The sequence below is a fragment of the Chaetodon trifascialis genome, chromosome 1, assembly GCF_039877785.1.
Source record: "Chaetodon trifascialis isolate fChaTrf1 chromosome 1, fChaTrf1.hap1, whole genome shotgun sequence".
NCBI classification, from domain to species: domain Eukaryota; kingdom Metazoa; phylum Chordata; class Actinopteri; order Chaetodontiformes; family Chaetodontidae; genus Chaetodon; species Chaetodon trifascialis.
Window position 1 is genome coordinate 21112227 of NC_092056.1, and position 23404 is coordinate 21135630.

The 23404-nt window shown below is 42.4% G+C and overlaps 3 protein-coding genes across 4 annotated transcripts in view; 1 reads left to right on the forward strand and 2 right to left on the reverse strand.

Annotated features, from left to right (window-relative positions):
• Nucleotides 1–9548, forward strand: part of LOC139335318 (FERM domain-containing protein 5-like) — a 69932-nt gene extending 60384 nt beyond the window's left edge. Inside the window, exons 7-14 of the mRNA XM_070968871.1 lie at nucleotides 454–541; nucleotides 733–821; nucleotides 2074–2137; nucleotides 2422–2513; nucleotides 2611–2685; nucleotides 2771–2839; nucleotides 2961–3067; nucleotides 5880–9548. Of these exons, the coding sequence (XP_070824972.1) occupies nucleotides 454–541; nucleotides 733–821; nucleotides 2074–2137; nucleotides 2422–2513; nucleotides 2611–2685; nucleotides 2771–2839; nucleotides 2961–3067; nucleotides 5880–6469 (1174 nt within the window). The 3' untranslated portion in view covers nucleotides 6470–9548. The remainder of the gene's footprint in view (nucleotides 1–453; nucleotides 542–732; nucleotides 822–2073; nucleotides 2138–2421; nucleotides 2514–2610; nucleotides 2686–2770; nucleotides 2840–2960; nucleotides 3068–5879) is intronic.
• Nucleotides 9549–10794: 1246 nt separating this feature from the next.
• Nucleotides 10795–16841, reverse strand: LOC139334121 (WD repeat-containing protein 76-like). The gene is made up of 15 exons (XM_070966880.1): nucleotides 16791–16841; nucleotides 16413–16532; nucleotides 16207–16308; nucleotides 15917–16009; nucleotides 15190–15248; nucleotides 14725–14842; nucleotides 14553–14654; nucleotides 14266–14306; nucleotides 12572–12725; nucleotides 12101–12259; nucleotides 11861–11976; nucleotides 11664–11762; nucleotides 11392–11544; nucleotides 11249–11302; nucleotides 10795–11135 (listed from the first exon to the last, which is right to left on the reverse strand). Exons 1-15 carry the CDS (start codon nucleotides 16839–16841, stop codon nucleotides 10880–10882), a joined length of 1677 nt encoding a protein of 558 aa, XP_070822981.1. The 3' UTR covers nucleotides 10795–10879.
• Nucleotides 16842–18247: 1406 nt separating this feature from the next.
• Nucleotides 18248–23298, reverse strand: LOC139332825 (WD repeat-containing protein 76-like). Of its 2 annotated transcripts, none has more exons than XM_070964944.1 (15): nucleotides 23083–23298; nucleotides 22739–22864; nucleotides 22553–22654; nucleotides 22263–22355; nucleotides 21741–21799; nucleotides 21407–21524; nucleotides 21211–21312; nucleotides 20966–21003; nucleotides 20677–20830; nucleotides 20278–20436; nucleotides 20033–20148; nucleotides 19836–19934; nucleotides 19563–19715; nucleotides 19420–19473; nucleotides 18248–19306 (listed from the first exon to the last, which is right to left on the reverse strand). In XM_070964944.1, exons 1-15 carry the CDS (start codon nucleotides 23131–23133, stop codon nucleotides 19051–19053), a joined length of 1680 nt encoding a protein of 559 aa, XP_070821045.1. In that variant the 5' UTR covers nucleotides 23134–23298; the 3' UTR covers nucleotides 18248–19050. The 2 variants fall into 2 exon arrangements, with proteins under 2 accessions (XP_070821045.1, XP_070821052.1); XM_070964951.1 differs by having other exon boundaries at nucleotides 22739–22861; nucleotides 23083–23252.
• Between the last annotated feature and the right edge of the window lie 106 nt (nucleotides 23299–23404).

Below are 23404 nucleotides of genomic sequence, written 5' to 3' on the forward strand. Positions count from 1 at the left end.
ATAATGCATCATGAGGTTTTTTTCAGGTTCCCTAAATGAGCACTGATGCAGAGGAAGTGGATGGTTCCAGGCTTCTTTGGCAAGATTTTATTTTCTGTACCACATCAGACTAATCAAGGTCTATTCATTATTCATTTTGCCCAGTTATTCCTAAATCATCTCTGTGGGTCACTTTACATTTCACTGACAAAGACACGACAGATGGGCTGTATTTGCAAAATGACACACTGCAGTAAATCTTTTGGACACTAATCAAGAAGCCATATGCGTTCGGCTTGTGAAAGGAAAAGGGTTCAGTTCCAAAATTCTGATTTCCCACTAAAAACTCTTTGGTTTAGCTCAAAAATGAGCCCAAACTTTCAATCAAACAACATCCTCCAAGTTGACAGCTGGCCATAACAGAAGCCAGGATGAAAGTTAACTGACTTACTGTGTTTTTTCTCTCTCTCTCAGAGGTCAAAGTCCTGAAACGTCAGAGCTCAACTTCCTCCAGAAGGCTCAGATGCTGGAGACATACGGAGTGGACCCTCACCCATGCAAGGTGGGCTTTACAAAAGATTTCTTCTGTCATTATGAGTGTGTGCTTTTCATGAATTGATGTGTAAATTTAATACAATGATGAGATGAAATCATAAAATCCAGTTTTATACTCCTGTCTTGAAGACATAATCTCTCTGTAATTCTAATCCTGATTCTACGATGAGAAAAAACATGGGTTTGTGTGCCTGTCAGGATGTGTCTGGCAACCCAGCTTTCCTGGCTTTTACTCCTTTTGGATTCACTGTGCTGCAAGGAAACCGGAGGGTCCATTTCCTCAAATGGTGAGTAGTTAAAACTGGACATGATGCCAGATGATAATTGTGCAAGCCTACATTAGTGAACAAGACTTTGTAGCTATGTGTATAAGCTCCATACGGACGGCAGCGATCACGCATGAATAAATATTTCAGCCATCTCGAGGGAGTGAAAACTTTAATCAATATACATCCTCCTTTAATTAACAGCTTGTACAAAGTAAAGCATCAGCAAACTCAGCAAGCTGCTTCACATTGAAGTCCAGCTTTTCAAGTTGTTATGTCGACATGACACACATGTAGTATGTCTTAGCTCCACTCTTCTAAATAACGGATGTGCTTCAGGACATGTTGTTTAAGGTGCCAGCAAAAGAAGTCCAAAAGAGCTTACAGCAAAACTATTATTGTTCCAAACGTGTTTCATTGTCTTCTAGATTTAGATTCTTAATCCTACAAGTGTTAAATGTATCATACTTTACACCCTGTCAGGTATTAAAGTAGTTCTAAATATCTAACTTGTGGGAAAATAATAAAAGATATGTGTTTGCATGCTGTTTCAATTGTGAGAAATGATCAGGACACAGTTGAAATTGCATAAATTAATTGAGTTTGCATAAAACACAAATATGAAGCTTTTGTACATGTGGCTCCTGATGAAGCTCATATCGGTCCGCCAGGAGCAGGAGTGCTTTGGTGTGACGTGGCACTGTGTGCTGGGTTGTGACACACTCAGACTCTTTGCCACACATTTTCTGCTACTAAACAGCTATGATGTAGATTTACAGGAAGAGCCACCAAGAGGTGCATTCACTCAGTGAGAAGCTTACATTGGAAATGGGGGACTGACGTTTTTGTTTGTTTATCTGCAAACTGAGTGAAATATGAAGCAAAGAAACAAAAGTAACCAGTGATCCATACGAGAAGACATTAGGAACCTTTTTGAGACCGCTGAGTCAACCAGCTGTGAAGCTGCATGCTCAGAAGTTGTGTTGTTTCAGAAATATCTTGTTTTATAAATTGCAGCCTTTCTGCTCATTTTCTGTGACTGGGATCAATGTGTCTAGACTTTTCAACACAGCACTGAAACACTGTTGGCCTGATTACTTTGCCTCAAGTCACAATTAATATTTCACCACCTTTATCCATTTCTGTCTCTCCCTTCTGTCTCTCTTTCTGCCCTCATCGCTCTCTTTGTTCGTTCTTCCTCCTTACATCCATTTGTCATCATTTTCCTCTCTGTCCGTCCTTTGTTCTGTCTGTCTTTGTGTCTCATCTTCAGGGAGGAGGTGACCAAACTCAAGTTTGAAGCAAAGACATTCCATATATATGCAAATCAGAAGGAGGTATGTGTATGCATTATTAAAACGCTGCCTTTAGGTGGTGGAGCTCACAAAGTTAAATGAGTATGAGAGCAGACACTACCACCATGGAACCAATATAATCTATCATCAACAGTAAAGTAAACTGGGAATAATTTGACAAGGATGTGTTGGTGTTGTTTCAGCAGGCAGAGGAGCAAAGTGAAGCCACTGTGTGAGAGGTGGTTTATATACTTTATGTCCTACGATGGAAATGTCTTGAAAATCACATAATGTGCTTATGAATTACTGTACTGGACTTCTTCCAGGATAAGAAGATCATACTGACATACTTTGCACCAACACCTGAGGCCTGTAAGCATCTGTGGAAGTGCGGAGTGGAGAATCAGGCCTTTTATAAGTGAGTCACAGCAGCTGAAACACCGAATGGCAGAAAAGACATCGTTCAGTTTACTGTACGCTCATGATTATGATGGTTTCTGTCCTTTCACCCACAGGTTGGAGAAGTCAAGTCAAGTCCGCACTGTGTCCAGCAGTAATCTGTTCTTCAAGGGTAGTCGCTTTAGATACAGGTACTATATAGTGTTGCAGTGTTTGTGTTAGTGCTTAGGTGTTATATGAATCACATATTAGCAGATTTTCTTTATGTTTTCTTAGTGGAAAGGTTGCAAAAGAGGTAATGGAACAAAGTGCCAAAATTAAGAGAGACCCCCCAGAGATACACAGGTCAGCATTCTTCTAAAGTATTCCTCTAGAGTGATCTGAGTACATGAACACAGTAATGTCATGAATGTGTTCATGTATATCAGATGTGGCCAATGTGCTGCTTGTGTGTGTCTCTTTTCAGGGCTGGCATGGTACCAAGCAGGAGCTGTCCATCCATCACCCACGGCCCTCGATTGACCAGTGTGCCCAGGACCCGACGGAGAGCTGTGCACATCTCCATCATGGAGGGTAAAACACACACTCAAAAGAATAGTGAAATGCTGTAAAAGAAAGGGTGTGAGCCCTCAGGCTCTCTGGCAACATCAGAGGTGGGCAGCATGAAGCAGATGTTCGGTCAGTACATCATGTCCAGTTTAAGAAGTGCCCCCACAGCCCTGTCGGATGAAGTGCCCCTTTATTCAACCATATCTACCACCCATCAAATTACAAATGTGTTCATTTGAATTCATTTTAAACTCAATGTTAGACAACACCATCAAATATATAAAGTCTAACTGTTTAAATCCATGTCTTTGAGCTGCTTGGACTTCTCTGCTCACTTGCTAACTAGCACAGCACCTTGTGCTGAGTTTGACTCAATATGTGGATTTTTTTTAAATCAAAGAGTCACTCCACAGGCTTTCCATGTAGGGTTCAGCTTGGCAGCTGGAGTTGGAATTCACATATTCATGTGACTCGATCTGCTGTGGATGACACACACACCTCTGTAACACCCTCACACAATGTTAACACACTCACACATGCATTCATATCCTGTTTAGACAAAGTAGCCTTTGCATGTCAACAATCCCAGACTTGTGTGTCAGTCATTCTGTCTTCACTCTGTGTGATAGGCCTGTCTCGCTCGTTCTCTCTTGGATGTGCGCTCTCTGAAAAACACACACACACACACACACACACACACACACACACACACACACACACACACACACACACACACACACACACACACACAAACACACACAAGAAGCACCTATCAGCCAGTGGCTGTGGGCATTATTTTGACATGAGAAAGTCACCCTTCAGTTTATAAAGGGCACTTACTGTCCCCTCTTTCCTCCAACAGGCTATTAACCTTTTACCAATGCTGCCACTGTGAGTGGCTTTGCTCTCAGTACAACAGCCTGGCTAAAACTAAGCTTATAACATAATCTGTTCCCAACAAAACAAGGTCTTTTGTCAAACTAGCCCCCCTCTTGTCATTGACATGGAGAGCAGCTTCTGACATTGCACCCCACTGTTGCAACACTGAAACAAACCCCCTGTGTTTTGTCCTGTTGCTCTGTGCGCGCTGGTATTTCCACTGGTAATAATATCTCAGCCTGAAAATAGCTCCTGCTGTCAGGGGCCATGCCGTGTGTGTCACAGCTGACAGCAGGGAGGGACGAGGTGAACTGTGGCACAAGTGGACCACATTCTTGGGCCTTGTCTTTCACTCTCTGTCTGTCTTTCCATTTATCTTGGGCTGTCAGTCTGCCTGCCAGCATGAGGGGAGCTGGCAGTGGAGAAGGGAGGGCTGCTTAGCTAGCCAGCCACAGCCGGAGACAAAGACAGACAGCGGGAGAGGAGAGAGAGACAGAGCGAGAGAGAGAGAGGGGGGAGAGACAGGGACAAAGAGAAAGAGAGCATTAGAAGTGTGTTTGAACACAGTTAGGGTTAGACTGGTTGTTTTCGCTCTCCCTGAACCATGGTGAAATGTCTGATCCGGATCAAGACCAAGGTGAACGTTCACCTGCGCATGATTAACCACTGCTATCGAGATGTGAAGGTGCGCGTGCTGTCTCTTGGACCCAGGCTCTTGGGCAAAGCTCTGGGGGTCCTCCCGCTCTTCCCTGCCCTCCCTGGGGGTTCTTCCACCTCAGGCTCTGGCCCCGGGTCGGGACAGAGCTCCAGGACCCCGTCAAGGCTAGCTGTCCCACCTCAAGTCTACGGCGGCTGCCCACCAGCCAACCATGCAGGTAAAAACAGGGGCTGGTTTCATCATGCAGGACTTATGGAATGCAGTGAGTGCTGCGTTTGAATGGAGCAGCTCTGAAAAGTTCAAAGTTGGACAACTTTCTCCTGAAGAATAGAGACTGAACAATGATCCAAATATTTCAACCAAATCAGTATTACATGGAATGATCTAATAACATGTTGTGGAAGTCTAATGCCGTGGATATCAAAGTTTAAAACTTTACATTGTCATTCTGTAGCTTCCAGACAGAATGAGGATCAAGGGAGAGCTGAGGTCTCAGAGGACGTTGCTCTAATGTTTCATGCTTTAAGGTTCAGGTTTCCTCTTGTAAGTATTTCTCTTCTGGCCACATCAGAATAATTAATGTTGGCGCAGAGTTCAGCAGAGGTACTATGTACTTGCATATTCTGGCAGCCCAGCAACTCAGGCTCAACATCAAATAGCCTGAACATAATTTCCCCTTAAATCTCCTCTTTTAAGTGCTTAAAAAACAGGGACAGGTTCTATACAGTCACACATTTGCATCAGTGACTTGATATAATAATGAGCTCTTTTCCTTCACCTCTCTTCAGTTTACAGAACAGAAAACAGTAGAAAAAACTGAAGCAGCAAACTGTCATTAAGTATGACGTGCACAGAAAGAAATTAAGTCCGAACTCTAAGTGCTGTGGTAAATTCATTCAAGCAATAATACAGAGAATATTTTAATTATCCAACATTGTACTTATCTAGAGTATACGCATGTCTGCTTCTCACGTGTTCGATGGAACTGTGCAAAATATGAAAGCTCTTTTTTGAAAGGGTGGGGGTGGGGAGATTGAACTGATTTACTCCCAGTTTGTCCACCTCACAGAAAACAGAGAAGCTGCCGTTAAGTTGAGAGTTTTGTGATTCAGTTTTCACAGAGAAAGAAGCTTTCGCCTTCTGAGACAAACTGGAACATGTCCTTTCTTGGATGCTACATTTTCTCAGGAGGTCTAAAATATATGAAAGTCATATCAGAGTCTCTCTTCAGATGTCAGTGTGTCTTGGTATTAAATAAATGTCCCTGATCAGCTGCCTTCCTCTGCTGTGTCTTGTCAGGTCTGGAGTCCCTTCGAGACAGCGCCCACTCCACACCTGTGCGCTCCGTCTCCCACAACGAGTCCTTCATGTCCTCTCGGGGCCAGATGGTGGACGGCAGCGAGGCGAGCACGTCAGCAGTCATCTCCGACGAGGCCTACAGCCCCTCAGACAGCGTGCTGCCTACGCCCGTGGCGGAGCACGGGATGGAGATGCCTTTGGCTCGTCACCTCAACGGTGCTCCCTGCAGCATCGATGAGGAGAAGGAGTCCGAGGCGTGCGCATCAAAGGAGGGGCAGGCAGCGGATTTCACATCCGGCAGGAGAGCACTGCGTATGGTCAGGAGCAGGCCCTCGCCGCCGAGCGACGTGGAGGAGCTGAACAAGTTCATCCTGAGTGTGTTGCGTTTGTTCCTGGTTACCATCGGACTGCTGTTCGCCCTGCTGCTGCTCCTCATCATGCTGACAGAGTCGGACCTGGACATTGCCTTCCTAAGAGACATCCGCAAGACACCTGAATTCCAGCAGTTCCACTTTGAATACTTCTGCCCTCTGCGGCGCTGGTTTGCCTGTAAGCTACGATGGATAGGCGGATTCCTCATCAGCAAGTGAGGCGACGAGAGATGACAGAGGGACACAACACAGGCCTCCACTGACAGAGGTGGGACAGTGCCGCAGAGAGGGTGGGAGGGAGGGGGGAGAGGAGAGGAAACGGATGGCGGCCCTGTTCACAATATCAACTCTGCTTCTCCCAGGAAGGCGTCCCTGTCACAAGCCACGGACTGACGAGCCTTGTTCATCATATTTGAGCATCACTGCGAGGAAAGGAAATCTCATTTTATTTTGAAACTTCACGTCATCTCAAGGCGTTTTCTTTTTACACAGTCACATTAACAGGATTTAATTTAAACAGTGAAAGGGACAAGCAAGTCTGACAGGCTTCACCTCTTCAACCACAGATAACAGCCTTTATTTTTGTAGTAATTTATATGTTGGTGCCACATCATTGTAAGACAGAGGGACCTGATGTGATGGAGTGTGTGTTGTGTGTGGGCAGTGGGAGTGGGGGGTTTGGGCTTTCCATATTTCACAGCCAACAACAACATTCATTATGATAAAATGAAATTACAGTCGCTGCAGTGAGGTTGAAGCTGCTGCCTTGAGTTGTGGGGGTAAGACAAAGTGTGAAAATGGAAAACCGAGCAGCACTTACTGAATGTAGATCAGTCCTGAGTCACATAATACTTGCAAATATTTAAGTTTCATAGAATGTTGTTGGGATGTAGAGTGAGTGCTGTAACGGTCACAGGAGGGAATAGGACAATGAATTTAGCACACCTTTAAGTGATGGACAACTGATGCGTTATACAACCCAACATGTGGTACACTGAATGGAAGCAGACTGGTTGCATTAGTTATTTGACCCAGGACTGATGTTGGTGCTGCCTGTCAGAGGGCTTGAATGATTATTTTTGTATTACGTGTGGTCAGACATCCATTAACAGCGTGCTCACATTACCATTTTTGTCCAGCCACAAGAGCACCAATGAAGCTTTGTCGTCCAGTGACTATAAATTAAGGATAAATTGTAAGGATTTAAGTAATGGAGGTGGTAGTTACTGATTTTCTAACATAGCAGCCAAATAATCCTAATAGCTACAATCAACTTCTGTGTATAAGGAACAGTTGTCACTTTGCCGTAGTTACTTTTCCAGTAGTTGTAAAGGCGATGGGACTATGTGAGCTCACCCTGTAGTGATAGTGAAGTGTTTGGTTAGCTCTGTGACTCCCACACTGTGTAGAAGGAGTTAATCTTGATGTGCAATACTGTTAATACAAAAAAACCAACATCCTTTCCAGTAAAGCAAATCTGACCTTGTTTTACCTTTGTAAGTGCAAAAATTAGTGCTATTTTCCCACAGTATACGGCTAAGCGAGCTTGTTTTTAGACCCATGTGGAGTGGATCATTGAGCCCTGCTGTGTTCTGATTTCTGCATTTATCTGTAAAGGCTGAATATATTGAAATCACATTTCCATTTTTGTACAAACTGATGTCTGGTCGACACGTGGAGATTTCCTCACAGTGACTTTGAAGCATTATTTTTGCAGTGGATATATAGTTTTCAGCCTGCTGCTTACAAGAGCGCCTAAGATAAAGTCATGTTTACTTCCTACTGCAGTCGTCATCATCACACCTACCAAAGAAACCTCTGTTGTCTGATATTTCTGTCAGTTTGCGTCAACAGATGGAAACTCTGATTCTCTGCTGTCCTCCTCCAGCCTTATTACGTATGCGTTACTTCACAGTTTAGCCTGCAGTGCATCTTTACAGCTCAGAGCAATCAACAGTATCATTTAAAACCGTAAAGTCCGTCTGTAGTTAACTATTGGTCCTCTTAACAAGCTGACAAACAGTTGATTAGGAAGCGTATATGCTGTGTCAGTGGTACTTTTAGGCTGATCAGCAGCTATACAACACTACACCTGAAACAAATCATTAAAAAGGATGTATTATTTATGCAATAAGAGGGATGTTTTAGGAAAGTGATTGGCTGAGGGGTTTAGGATATGTAGGTGCCTGTAGGCAGTTTGGAAAATGACCATTAATATGAATCTTTCCAAAGCCAAAATAAAAACCCACAGTTTAAAGGTTAACACAGAAACAGGACTTTGAGAATCCCTTTAGTATTAAATACAGAGGCTTCAAATGTTGATTTTATTTTCATACAGTATTGACATTTTCAGACTGAGAAACCCTCATATTATATTTTGTTGTTGGGTTTCAGACTTGATAAATGACTGACGTATGTGCTTTAACTCAGATGGTGCTCGGTAGGTTTTTGATGGATGTGTTAGGTGAAAGGTGATCGTGTATGAAAAAAATGGCCAGTGGAGGTGGAAAAATAATTTTTTACTTCCAATAATTTGAACTTTAAAGTCTCACTTTATTTGAGCAATAAATATTAGATAACGTAACAAATATTAATAACCACAAACTAATGTTTGTCTCTGTCTGCTAGACATGCAAAATGTCTTTTCAGTCCCCTCAGTACAACAGCCTGTAGATGCATGTGTGAAGGGAATGGTGCCCACTGTTACCGACTACCCACCGTGTCAGAGATACTTCTCCAAAATATCTGTCAAAATAACAATAAAAAAATGTTTTCATGTAAATCCTGTTTGATTGTTGCCTAATCCTAGACTGCTCTTCCTTGACTCAATTTATAGAGACAGAGTAAGTTTTCTTGTGAAAGTAAATGTAAGTGACGTCAACACATCTGAAAGTGGATCAGTTTTCACTTTACCACAATGAAAGTGGAGCCGTTTTGTATTTTTAGCTCATTTAAACAGCAGAAGTAGCATATTCAACTATCTGAATCTTTCTTTTTGCAATGGAGTTCAAATGTTTTTTTGTTTATTTTATTGCTAAAATCAGTTTCAGCTCACGTGAACTGGCACAGTGCTAAAGAGAGGTGACAGCTCCATCACCACTATTGTACTCATTTTACTGAATAATGTAAACAGGAATAAGACCTTGGATTGGGGTCTTACTGTAAGCTTCCTTCCTGTACCATGGAAATGTCTCTGTAAGCATGTGTTCTGCATTTATTACCTCCGAGACAGCTTATTTCCAATCACTGACTGAAGACTGGTGTAATCTATTTATGAATAAATATAATCTATTCTTGACATCTGGCAGCGAGTCTGGCTACAAGTTCAATCCTGAATTCACAGAAGAAACAACCCAGACCAGCACCTCTGAGGTTTTTCAGCATGCCCCTGCTTGACATGCAACCCCACCACAATATATTCTACTACATCACAATGCTGCCATCTTAAGGTGATGATAATACTACCACTGCTGCAATTTATAGCATTCTCAGCATTTGCTATAAAAACATCTCTCTTCACCCCATCTGCACAAAACAGTTTTACCACAGGCACTTCTCAAAGTCCAAATTGTTTAACTGTTTCAAATTCACTGCATCACTCACAAACAATAGAGGGAACCCACTGTAGAAACTGCTTGGGTTCTGGAAGACACTTGGAGTACAACAAAACTGCAAATGTGACAACAGAAATATAAAGCAAAAGTCAATAGCACAAACTTATCAACAGCCACGTTCAATATTTGCTACCTACAGTGCCTGAACAATGTTTTCAAACTCTTTCCTTTTTATTCTGATCACACTGGATGTATTCAGGATATTTCTACTGATTAACAGAAAAAGCAAAACTTTTCACCCTTGTAGTAAATGCTGCGTTTGGTAAATGCCAAGCATCGCACATTAGGGGAAACACACCATCTCCACCGTGAAGGCTGGCAGTGGCAGCGTCATGCTGTGCGGAGGCTTCTCTACAACAAAGCCTGACAGCTTGTGGAGGGAGAGAGTAAAATCAATGCAGCAAAAATCCCTGAGCAAAACCCGCTGCCATCCTCTACAGAACTGTAACTTAAGATTTATTCTCCAGCAGGACAACAAACCTAAACATGTAGCCAATTCTAAACAGGAGAGGCTTCAAAACAACACAGCTGGAGTCCAGACCTCTATTCAGTCCAGAATCTGTGGCAGAACACTGCTCACCGTCAGTCCCCATGCAAGTTTAAGCATGTGTTTTACTGCGTCTTTAATTAGAGCAGAACGATTCACAGCTGACTGGTCAACATCCTGACACTACTGATCCAATACAGTAATAAATGAATGTATTTTATTGTGAATATTGAGGAAGAAAATTCCTGTGTTATTTTTGCATGTTGTAGGAGTGTAAATTTGATATTTCATTACCTTACAGGTGTGTTACTTATGTGTAAGAATTATGACAATACTATATTAAAACTCTATAGAGATCCAGAGGAGAGAAAAAGCAAGAGATGACTGTAACAACTGGTTCCAGCAGTGAGATATCCATGTACACTTTGTGAGTTGGACACCTTCGCTGTGACAAAACTGCTTCCTTACATGAACTTGTTCTTCCTGTGTGACTGAAAGCAGACAGTCTTGGTCAGACTCGTCTTCATCTCAGTCAGAGAATATGTGCACGCGCCCTGATGCGTTGCCGCCCAGTAAGGCGTTCCTTGTGGGGTGGAAAGCTGTGACGGACAGCACTGTGTTAAGGTGCTCGTCATCTGTGAAGGAGTGCAGCAGCTGGCCGCTTTCGTGGAACACTTGAACCCTCCGTGGCCTCGACATGCTCCCCACCACAAAACAATCTTCCCGTTTGGGGTCCCACACAGCAGACAGTTTGGTCAGCCAGCGGCCAGTGTGCATGTCATGTCTGAAAATGAAGATTAACACAACAGTCTGAGAGTAACTTCAGGTCACATGAGTGTCGAAGCACAGAGACAAAAGGACAGGAAAGCACAAAGTCAATGAAACAAGTGGATGTACCTGATGGATGTCAGCAAGGGAGATGTAGTAGTCATTGCAGATGTGTCATATATCCTGTCAAAAGAGTTCAGGATACACATTGAGCTGAGAAAGAAAAAACAGCATGTCTAACGCAATTATTCAAAGTGCTGTGCCGGCTTCACCTTATGTTGTTATCCATACAGGAAGTGAGGACTCTGTTCCCTGTACGCGGGCAGAAATAAGCACTGGATATGCTTAAAGAGTGGCCCTGCAGCTGGGAGACTGCCTGGCTTTTGCTCTTCTTCAGGCACCTGCTGTCGTAAATACTCACAATCCTGCAGACAAGATCGAAATATTCCTTTCATACAATCTGAAAGACAAACTGGAGTAAGATAAAAAAAATCTGAACCAAAAAGATCTTTGTGAAAAAGGTAACAAACTCAGTGAGACATACTTGCTTTCTGCCACAGCAAAGTACTGCTTCTGCAAAGGGTGGACGCTCACACAACGCAGAGTCTTGGGGTCCAGTGAGTGGAGGGACTCGTGTGAATTCCTGAAGAGAAATTAAATATCAGTGAATTCTTCACATTGTTCTTCCATGCTCTGAAAACTACTAAAAGCTACCACACATCATCAACAATAAGACGTTACCCTGGGGTGCGCCTATCGACCATGGCCACTTCTCCATACCAGTTCCCGACCACTAGTGTGGAACAGTCATGTGACATGAAGTCAAACGTTTTCAGGCCATCGTCGATGTCATACACCTACAACAACGTACAAACAGACTGACGTCAACTGGAGCAGGACACTCCAAAAGGAAAACTTCAGTTTGCATTCAGACACGTTAACAAATTTCAAAAAGTACATTTGATGGATCTATTATCTCACATCATCAAAGGCAGCCTTCACTACATCCATGCAGCGTAGAGATCCGTCATAGCTGAGGCTCAGCAGGTGGGTGGGATGAGCTGTGGAGAACGCCATGCAGCCCACTGGACGAGTGTGGGGCTCAAAGAGCAGCACACCATCATCGTCCCAATCACCACCCTGAAGGAATATACACACGCAAGAAACTAAAATTACCATCCCATGGTTGTCTGCCTCTGCCAAACAGTCAAGTCACCAGTTGTGTTAACAGTGACCTTCACCTCTGTCCACCAAAATCATTTCATCCTTGAGTCCTTGTGAATGTTTGTGCCAAATTTGAGGACATTTCTTCACAGGCACCCATCAGATATGATGTTCATGAGAATGGGACAGACTGACAACCCCAGAAAACATAATGCCTCCAGCTACAGCTACCGCCAGCTCAGAACCAAGTTACAACATCATCGTAAGAACAGAGCAAAGGAAACACACCAGCTTCCAGAGTCCAACTTTTCCCCACTTGTCTCCCGCAGCCATCAACAGGCTGCTGGTGCAGGGGTGGAAGGCAGCAGAGAAGATGCGGCCCTTCACCACTTTGGCCACTCTGTCCTCAGTTATCCTCATGTTCTTAAGGGCTGAGCGGTACCTACGTAAAGACACCAGTTTAGACTTGTTCCCATCAACTGTCACAACCTGGCTCTTGGGCCATAACAAATATCACTGAGAAGCAGCTGAAGAAAGAGAGATTGAGAAGGAACGGAAGAAACAGCACAAGGAGTTAACATCAGGAGGATTAAATCTTATGATTAGGAGTGCAGTCCTTCAGTGCTTCATCCTCTGAACACCACAGGATGGTGACTGTAACAGACAAGGTGCAGGAAGTACACTGCTCCTCTACATTGACACATGTATCACAGAAGTGATCATCTCACATCCCATTTGCTATTCAAGACACTACATCAGACTGTGGCTGATAGTAAACTTGGCCCATCATTTCTGAAAAACTTAAGATTTTGATTTCAAAATGCTAGAAAATGCAATTAATGGCCTGAATAGAAAATAGAACAGATTCTCTTCCACTGATACATCATGGGAAAGCTTGGGTCTAGCTAGGGTCAAACTCAATTTATACTGCTGCAAATTCAATTGCATTTTTTCCTTTTGTTGACAAAATCAATTTGTTTTTCCATTTCTGCCATCAGTCTAATTCTTTGCTGCTTAAACTGCAAAGCCAGAAATTGTTTTTGCTGCATGTCCCAGCCCCTATTCCCCAGGTGTACAAAGCACAAATCCAGTAGATATGTAAAGTGACCAACCTCACAATGTGTAAATGTGTCCTTGAAAAAACAACCAACACTAACACCACAAAAAAACCCAGACACAACCCAAATGCAGGGCTCCAGACTGCAACCATTTAGTTGCATTTTGCAACTATTTTTGGAGAGAATGTGTCAAAATTTTAAAGTAGGAGTACCAGCGCAACCTGCAAATATGCCATATATATAACGTGGACCAAGCCATGAGTATTCAACCCACACTGGACCTAGTCTGTCACCCTGTTTGTACAGAATCCAGTCTGCAGTGTAGTTCATACACTTAAATGATAAACTGGGGGATTTTTAAGTAACACTGGGCTTAGAAACTTTTTGTATCATGTCTACATTCAGTCCATCCTTGCATACTCCCTCTCTCTTGTCCACATGAGCACTCTCTCTCTAAATCTCTCCCCGGGGACTACAGCATGTTTAAACATTATTAAGTGAATACTCTCCAAACAAACCTCCATATTCTAGAGCAAGTGTTAGATCACGTATCTATTTTTTAAGTACCACTTTACACAGCAGTAAAAGCAGTTAGCTTATGAATGCTCTCCAGGGGTCTGTCTGACCCTGATGTCTGCTCCCTGGATTCAAAACAGCATATTGTTATATCTATAAACTGTCAAAAAGACAACCACTAAAATCCAACTCTACTGGCAATCAAACTACCAAACATATCAAAAAAATTAATTTAGTAACTGCCAAATAACCTGGAGGATGAGCCCTCAATTCATTTCCATGTTTTAAAAATGTGACCATGAATGTAATGGCCAAGAGGAAGCTAACATGCCCTCAGAGGTGGAGTATTCACTTTTTTATAAGCTGAGTGAGAGGCTGAAATGTCAGAATCAAAACCTGAAATCTTACCCTTTCAGATCAAGCTCTATCTTTCTTTCTTCTTTGGAATCCTATAAAAACAAAGTTTTTAATTTGCTAACTGATTCAGAGGCAGCATAAGTAAATAATCATCACCCCGCAAAGATGCAAGGCTTCATATCTCAAGGTTAGACCTCTCCAAAATATTTTTAGCTGTGGTGGTACAGCAGTCAATGGCACTGCATTTAATTAGAGTTTTGTGAGAAAATTACTTGAAGTATAACAGAAAAACTACCCACGACGTACTGAGGACATGAAACACAGATGGGGAGTCCTACCTCAGACCAGATCTTAAAAATGTGTGAAGGCAGCTTGCTTCCCTCTTCCATGTTGATTGGATCCATGGGCAGAGGGCCAGGAGGCTTCTTCTGTGGTGAAAACTTTAAAGAAATGACATAACCAAAGTGAGAAAATGCAAGAAATAACAGCAGTGGCATGGCATCTAGCTACCTGTTCATGGATCAGCATCCCTCTGGGTTCAGGGGGAAGTGTCAAGATCTCTGCCTCTTTATTTTGCAGACGAAGGGATCTACGAGCTGGCAGCACTTCTTTGACAGCAGCTTGAGACCTGCAACACAGAAACTGATCATTACAGTGACATAAAGAAGACACTGGTCTGACTGACTTCTGAAGACTTATTCTTAGATCTGAAAGTTAAAAAAAACAAAAACAAATCAAGTCTAAAGTGATGTCTACAGACAACTTGTTTGTCTGGCCAAGGTCAAAAAACCCAAAGCAATCAACTTTCAGTGGTATTACATTGAAAAAAAGCAAATCATCACATTTGAAAAGAAAAAAGAAAATGTAATATGATCTCACATTTTACTACTATTTAAACAATCAAACAAACAAACATAAAGTAATAAACAGCAGAATTTAGAGCTCAGCTTGTGAGGGTTTGTCTGTCGAATGTACCTCACGAGACCCCTCTGCGATGGCTTTGGCCGTGTCAGCTGCTTCAGCTCCTCAGCTGCCTTGTAAAAGTAAATGATAAAGAAAAGAAAAACATGAATTATTAGTCGTCCCACCAATTCAGAAAGAGAGACAGCAAGAGGAATGAATCACAAGAGACCGAGTGCATCTGTATTTATGCAAAATACACACAAATAATTCTGGCCTACATTTTCACTTCAAGCATGCAAAAAAGTTCATTTGGAGGAGAACTGTTGAGTGAGTGTGAGGAAGTACCAACGACTCTTTGATGAGGAATTAAAAGCCTGCACTATTTACTGTATTGTACTATTAATAATGGAGGCTGATACAAGGCTGGCAGCATAAACAGATAGTTTGCCAGTATGATTTTAAACATATATTATGATTAATTATCATGTTTATCTAAGTAACAACAGACCCAGTGATTTGAGGGTTTTGGCTTATTTGTTATTTTGGTTTGTATTTTTCTAAGATCAGGATATTACATTTCCTATCTTGTGGTATGTTATCTGGATTGATTACAATATGTCCAGTTAAACAAATTGCTGTAAAAATATCAACACTTTATTGAAAACAGTTATGAAATGAAATTTAGGTCTGCGAGACATTCACAAGGTCTCTATTTCCTGTCTGGCCCTAATACCAAGTGTTTGTGGATTTATGGGAGTCAGGTCATGTGGTTGTGGGGCGACCCCACTCATCAATCTACCTGGAATAAGCTGATAGAAGACAGGAACGCTCGGTTCTGTCTGATGTTCTCCAGTCGCTCCAGTTCATATGCTGAGAGTCCTCCATGTTCCCCCTGTGTTCCACAAAAGATACAGCACTGACACTCTGGACAAACATTCAGTAACGTCACTTCATCAGCCATGTAAGAGATCAAAACACAAGAGTCTGTTTGACAGGCTTATTTTGGTACATGTTGCAACAAAATTCACAGACATGCAGTTAACAAAAGCACAGTGTCCATCATAAATACTTCAGGGTTTTCATACTTACAGATGTTTGTTCCACATCACTATTTTGAACATCCTCTTCCTCCTCCTCCTTGATGTCTTTTCTATTATATTGGATGTTTTTGCTATTGTGCGTTTTCATCCACTGTCAATAAAACATGGAGATGTTAAAGAAAAAAAATACTAATACTAATATGAATATACATATATATCACTAGAGTTTTTGCGTGTTTCTAATGGGTCTTTTACCTTCTTCTTCTGTGTTTTTTCAGGTGTGTTGCCTTCAGGAAAGTACATGAGGCGTTTTGGTGGTAGGACCTTTCGTGCTGATCGTCGGACTGCTCCCTCGACGTCCACAGGGATCATTTCCTACGTTAAACGTACCGTAACTAACGTTAGCTAAAGGAAGTAACGCATCAACTTTTTCACAGAAGCAGAGTTTTTTTTTTTCCACGACACATTTGCCTCTAACATAATGCTCGTTGATATCTACGTTGCCATAGTAACTACCATTACACAATCTTTAAGTTTGTTTATCTCCTAAACGTTGCTAATGTTAGTCACATTCAGCAACTAGCTAACACGCACAAGACAGGTTAACAAAAACAAATAATTTCAAGAACTCACCAATTTCTGCAACTTAACAGCAGGTTCGCGTTTTCTTTGTTTTGTCGCCATGTTAATGCACTCACAGCGACATGTTTGAATTATTTCTTCGACAGAACAAGAAGGTGGTAATTTCACACTTAACTGTCAGTCACCGTGACAATTCAATGACGTTGACGAGCACTACTCGCACCTCGCGCGAGTAATGGTTCGGAGTTAGCCCCTCCCCTCTGTAGTGAAACAGAATCCAAGCAGCTCATTGGTTAGTATTTCATGTTATCGGAATAAGGGGTAGGTCAGTACTGACAACAGCCAATGAACGCCTTACAATTTGATTGACGTCTCCTGCCTTGCTCACGATTGCTTCATAGAATCAGAGATAACGCTGCCATCTTCTGGCAGAAATGGACAATAGCAGTGACAAGAGAATAAAATAATTTCGCGAATGTTTAAAATCTGCGTCATTTATGGCAGCATTTTACCACGCTGAATAAACAATAGAAAACAGTCATCATCCTCAGTAGAAAATTTCAGAGAGCTGTTGATTCAGCTGTATTGCATTTTCCAGAGAAGTGTGTTATTTAGCTCACCCTCACTCAGGGCCGATTTTAGCAATGGGCAATGTGGGCGATCGCCCAGGGCGCAATCTATGCAAGGGCGCAAAAAAAATGAAAGAAAACTAGCCAGTTTTCTAGACTACCGCTCATTTCCATGTCAAGTTAGTGGAGTGGGTGCTGGGGCACCCTTTCATGTCAACTTGCTGCTGGGAGTCATACAGGTTGTGTGTGTGGTTCGCCAAGGGCGTAAAACTAGCCGGGACCGCCTTTGCCCTCACTGATATAAATGACACTGCTTAATATGGTTTGTAATAGATTACACGTCAGTCAGCAGTGTCAACCACCTCCTGTTCTGTATAATGTTGGTCAGATGCCTGTTGGCCTGTTTCAACATGTGGCTGCTGTTCCCTTTCCTTGATGCTGTTTTCCAGTGTTTAAATAGTAATATGATGGCTTTCAAAACTGATATTTTGATAAAATCATATTTTTTTACATGAACTATTTCTATAATAATTTATTCATTGATTTGAGAGCCAGCAGGGGAGGCCAGTTCGGTGGACGGTGTTATTGAAGCATCCAACCAGATGTTAGGGCTGACCTCCTACACAGGCGTGGTCACTGGAGCCTGTGTGTGTGTGTGTGTGTGTGTGTGTGTGTGTGTGTGTGTGTGTGTGTGTGTGTGTGTCCAGAGACACAGGTGGATGCACCTCATTCTCTGATGACCAATAAAATATTACTTGTTCAGTCTCTCTGTGCAGCCCGGTATCAAATGGCCAATGTCCAATCATCAGCGTGACTGGGGGCGCTGTTGTAGTTGACCAATCACGTGCGGCTTGAACAGAAAAAAAAAAGTCGAGAAAAAAAAAACAGAAAAAAAACAAAGCGGCTCCCGCAATTACATCATGAAAAGCCCAAAAGCATATGGAGAAAACTGTTTATTAGCAAAACTTAAAAATGGAAACAAAGAAGAGCAGGACATCTGAACTGACTTCTTCATGGGCCTTTTGTGTATATTGTAGCAACTGCCTACATTGTTTAGTCCACACCTTCTAACACGTGCAGTTCAACACGTGTAACAGGAAAGTTATTCAAATCAAAGAGCAACACAACACTGGGCAGCTCTGAGCTTGTAACATGTGGCTGTGATTATGTGAAACAAAATTTCCAACAGAGTGAATATGAAACAGATCGAACTTTTACTGATGTTAATTATGTTTGTGTTCATGGCATTACACAGGATGATCCTGAACACACTGTTGAAATCAAGCCCTCACATTTAACACTCTAAACAGTTGTGTTTTACACTGGTACTTCATTTATCTGACACACTGTGATGCTGTATCACATTCTGGGCTTGAGATGTCTTTTACTGCATCTTTAATTAGAGCAGGATGCTTCACAGCTGACTGGTCAACATTCTGACACTACTGACCCAATATACCAAATAAATGCGTATTTTGATGTGAATTCTGAGAAAGTAATTCCTATCCTTTGTTAATAATAATGAGTTACTTCACACTGTGTTATTGCTTGCATGTTGTAGGAATGTTAAGTTGATATTTCATTACCTTACAGACGTGTTACTTACAATGTAAGAATTATGACAATAATGTATTAAAGCTCTATAGAGATCCACCTTCGTTGTGACAAAACTGCTTCCTTACATGAACTTGTTCTGCCTGTGTGACTGAAAGCAGCCAGTCTTGGTCAGACTCGTCTTCATCTCAGTCAGAGAATATGTGCACGCGCCCTGATGCGTTGCCGCCCAGTAAGGCGTTCCTTGTGGGGTGGAAAGCTGTGACGGACAGCACTGTGTTAAGGTGCTCGTCATCTGTGAAGGAGTGCAGCAGCTGGCCGCTTTCGTGGAACACTTGAACCCTCCGTGGCCTCGACATGCTCCCCACCACAAAACAATCTTCCCGTTTGGGGTCCCACACAGCAGACAGTTTGGTCAGCCAGCGGCCAGTGTGCATGTCATGTCTGAAAATGAAGATTAACACAACAGTCTGAGAGTAACTTCAGGTCACATTAGTGTCGAAGCACAGAGACAAAAGGACAGGAAAGCACAAAGTCAATGAAGCAAGTGGATGTACCTGATGGATGTCAGTAAGGGAGATGTAGTAGTCATTGCAGATGTGTCATATATCCTGTCAAAAGAGTTCAGGATACACATTGAGCTGAGAAAGAAAAAACAGCATGTCTAACGTAATTATTCAAAGTGCTGTGCCGGCTTCACCTTATGTTGTTGTCCATACAGGAAGTGAGGACTCTGTTCCCTGTACGCGGGCAGAAATAAGCACTGGATATGCTTAAAGAGTGGCCCTGCAGCTGGGAGACTGCCTGGCTTTTGCTCTTCTTCAGGCACCTGCTGTCGTAAATACTCACAATCCTGCAGACAAGATCGAAATATTCCTTTCATACAATCTGAAAGACAAACTGGAGTAAGATTAAAAAAAATCTGAACCAAAAAGATCTTTGTGAAAAAGGTAACAAACTCAGTGAGACATACTTGCTTTCTGCCACAGCAAAGTACTGCTTCTGCAAAGGGTGGACGCTCACACAACGCAGAGTCTTGGGGTCCAGTGAGTGGAGGGACTCGTGTGAATTCCTGAAGAGAAATTAAATATCAGTGAATTCTTCACATTGTTCTTCCATGCTCTGAAAACTACTAAAAGCTACCACACATCATCAACAATAAGACGTTACCCTGGGGTGCGCCTATCGACCATGGCCACTTCTCCATACCAGTTCCCGACCACTAGTGTGGAACAGTCATGTGACATGAAGTCAAACGTTTTCAGGCCATCGTCGATGTCATACACCTACAACAACGTACAAACAGACTGACATCAACTGGAGCAGGACACTCCAAAAGGAAAACTTCAGTTTGCATTCAGACACGTTAAGTTAACAAATTTCAAAAAGTACATTTGATGGATCTATTATCTCACATCATCAAAGGCAGCCTTCACTACATCCATGCAGCGTAGAGATCCGTCATAGCTAAGGCTCAGCAGGTGGGTGGGATGAGCTGTGGAGAACGCCATGCAGCCCACTGGACGAGTGTGGGGCTCAAAGAGCAGCACACCATCATCGTCCCAATCACCACCCTGAAGGAATATACACACGCAAGGAAAAAAAATGATGGTTTATGAATTTTTATGGCTATTTAGTTGTGGCTTTTTCCTGTAGCTTTGTTATTTACTCTGGGTTAACAGAGGGATCTTCCTAGCTGACACACTACCTCAAGGCCTGTTGCTATGAGCATGTTTTGGAGTCCACTTCCTGCCCTCTAGTGGTCACATACAAATTTACAACATCATCACAAGAACAGAACAAAGGAAACACACCAGCTTCCAGAGTCCAACTTTTCCCCACTTGTCTCCCGCAGCCATCAACAGGCTGCTGGTGCAGGGGTGGAAGGCAGCAGAGAAGATGCGGTCCTTCACCACTTTGGCCACTCTGTCCTCAGTTATCCTCATGTTCTTAAGGGCTGAGCGGTACCTACGTAAAGACACCAGTTTAGACTTGTTTTAATCGATGACCAAAAGGGGAGCTAATATGCCCTCAGAGGTGGAGCAGTCACCTTATAAGATGAGCGATGGGTTAAAATGTCAGAATCAAAACTTAAAATCTTACCCTTTCAGATCAAGCTCCATCTTTCTCTCTTTTGAATCCTGTGAAAATAAATTTTAAGATTTAATTATTGATTCAAAAGCAGTGCAAGCAGCAAGTTTTGCCTTCTTGTGTTGGTGGCACAAAAGTCAACAGCTAAACAGCACAGCCTTTAATTACAGTTTTGTGGGAAAATCAGTTGAAATAAAAAATAAAAATAAAATAACTACAACATAATGAGGACATGAAACACAGATGGGGAGTCGTACCTCAGACCAGAGCTCAAGAAGTTGTGAAGGCAGCTTGCTTCCCTCTTCCATGTTGATTGGATCCATGGGCAGAGGGCCAGGAGGCTTCTTCTGTGGTGAAAACTTTAAAGAAATGAAATAACCAAAGTGAGTAAAAGCAAGAACAGCAAGAAAAAGAAATGCTAGACAGGGAGCAGTGGCATAGCATGATATGCACCTGTTCATGGATCAGCATCCCTCTGGGTTCAGGGGGAAGTGTCAAGATCTCTGCCTCTTTATTTTGGAGACGAAGGGATTTTCGAGCTGGCAGCACTTCTTTGACAGCAGCTTGAGACCTGCAACACAGAAACTGATCATTACAGTGACATCAAGAAGACACTGAACTGGTCTGACTGACTTCTGAAGGCTTATCCTTAGATCTGAGAGTTAAAAAACAAAACACCAATCAAAAAAAACAAACAAAAAACGAAAATGCAGAATTTGGGAAGAAATAATCTGGAAAAAATGACAACTGATTACACAGGACCAAACTGTTTGTCTGTCGAATGTACCTCATGAGACCCCTCTGTGAAGGCTTTGACCGTGTCAGCTGCTTCAGCTCCTCAGTTACCTTGACACAAGGAAAACAGTAATTATCAGCCATCCCATCAGTTCAGAGACAGCAAGAGGAATGAATCACAAGATGACCATGGTGAACTGAGTGCATCTGTATTTATGCAAAATACACACAGATAATTCTGACCCACATTTTCATTTATGCATGCAGAAAAAAAGGATCTAGTCCATTTGGATCCACATAGCTCGGCAATATGATCTTGACTTTATACTACATGTAACTGTCAGGTTTATATAAGTAACAGTAGATATATTGACTTCACGGTTTTAATCTGTTGTTGTTGTTTTCTTTTAATAAGTGAGTATCAACACTTCATTGAAAACAGTTATGAAATGAAATTTAGGTCTGTGAGACATTCACAAGGTCTCTATTTCCTGTCTGGCCCTAATACCAAGTGTTTGTGGATTTATGGGAGTCAGGTCATGTGGTTGTGGGACGACCCCACTCATCAATCTACCTGGAATAAGCTGATAGAAGACAGGAACGCTCGGTTCTGTCTGATGTTCTCCAGTCGCTCCAGTTCATATGCTGAGAGTCCTCCATGTTCCCCCTGTGTTCCACAAAAGATACAGCACTGACACTCTGGACAAACATTCAGTAACGTCACTTCATCAGCCATGTAAGAGATCAAAACACAAGAGTCTGTTTGACAGGCTTATTTTGGTACATGTTGCAACAAAATTCACAGACATGCAGTTAACAAAAGCACAGTGTCCATCATAAATACTTCAGGGTTTTCATACTTACAGATGTTTGTTCCACATCACTATTTTGAACATCCTCTTCCTCCTCCTCCTTGATGTTGTTTCTGTTATATTGACTGTTTTCGACATCGTGTGTGTTTGTTCTCTACAAACAAAACACGGTCTTACTGAAAGAAGCAAACAAACAAAACATACAATCCCGCTACTGCTGTTTCTCAGGTGTCTTTACCTTCTTCTTCTTCTGTGGTGTTTCAGCTGTGTTGCCTTCAGGAGAGTACATGAGGCGTTTTGGTGCGAGGGCCGTTCGTGCTGATCGTCGGACTGCTCCCTCCAGGTCCACAGGAGTCATTTCCTGCTTCATTAACAGTAAAATATCGCGCCTATCAACTTTTCCGCAAAAGCAAACGTTTCAGTAAAATCACGACACATTTGCTTGCTGATGTCTGTTACCAGAGTAAGTACACAACCGTACAACAGTTTAGCTCTCAAACGTTGCCGGTGTTCATGATACTCACCAGCTACCTTGCACAGATTAGACAGGTTAACAAAAACGAATGTAAAATTTCAACTCACCAACTGCTCTAACTTGACAACCGCTTCGCGTTTTGTTCGTCTTGTCGCCATATTAATGCACTTATAGCAACACGTAGTAATTTTTTCTTCAACAGAACCGGTGACAAACTCACACTTCAAGAGTCGTCGGTGTTGTTATACTGCACGACTTGGATAAGAACAAATCGCGCCACATGCTAGAAATGTTTTGTAACTATCCCTGCACCTCTGCGTTGTGAAACAGAATTGTAGTAGCTCATTGGTTACTCATGTTCACATAATCAGAATCAGGGGCTGTTCTCCGATGCCAACAGCCAATGAAAACCTTACATTTTGACTGACG

Excerpts from the sequence above, each read along its gene's own strand:
- LOC139334121 (XM_070966880.1), bottom strand. The coding sequence starts at position 16,841 with ATGGCGACAAAACAAAGAAAACGCGAACCTGCTGTTAAGTTGCAGAAA. Across the intron at positions 16,533-16,790 it reads CTGTTAAGTTGCAGAAATTG|GAAATGATCCCTGTGGACGT; the intron begins GTGAGTTCTTGA and ends CGTTTAACGTAG. Across the intron at positions 16,010-16,206 it reads GTGATGTGGAACAAACATCT|GGGGAACATGGAGGACTCTC; the intron begins GTAAGTATGAAA and ends TGTGGAACACAG.
- LOC139332825 (XM_070964944.1), bottom strand. The coding sequence starts at position 23,133 with ATGGCGACAAGACGAACAAAACGCGAAGCGGTTGTCAAGTTAGAGCAG. Across the intron at positions 20,831-20,965 it reads ATGGAGCTTGATCTGAAAGG|GTACCGCTCAGCCCTTAAGA; the intron begins GTAAGATTTTAA and ends GTCTTTACGTAG. Across the intron at positions 20,437-20,676 it reads AAGTTGGACTCTGGAAGCTG|GGTGGTGATTGGGACGATGA; the intron begins GTGTGTTTCCTT and ends ATATTCCTTCAG.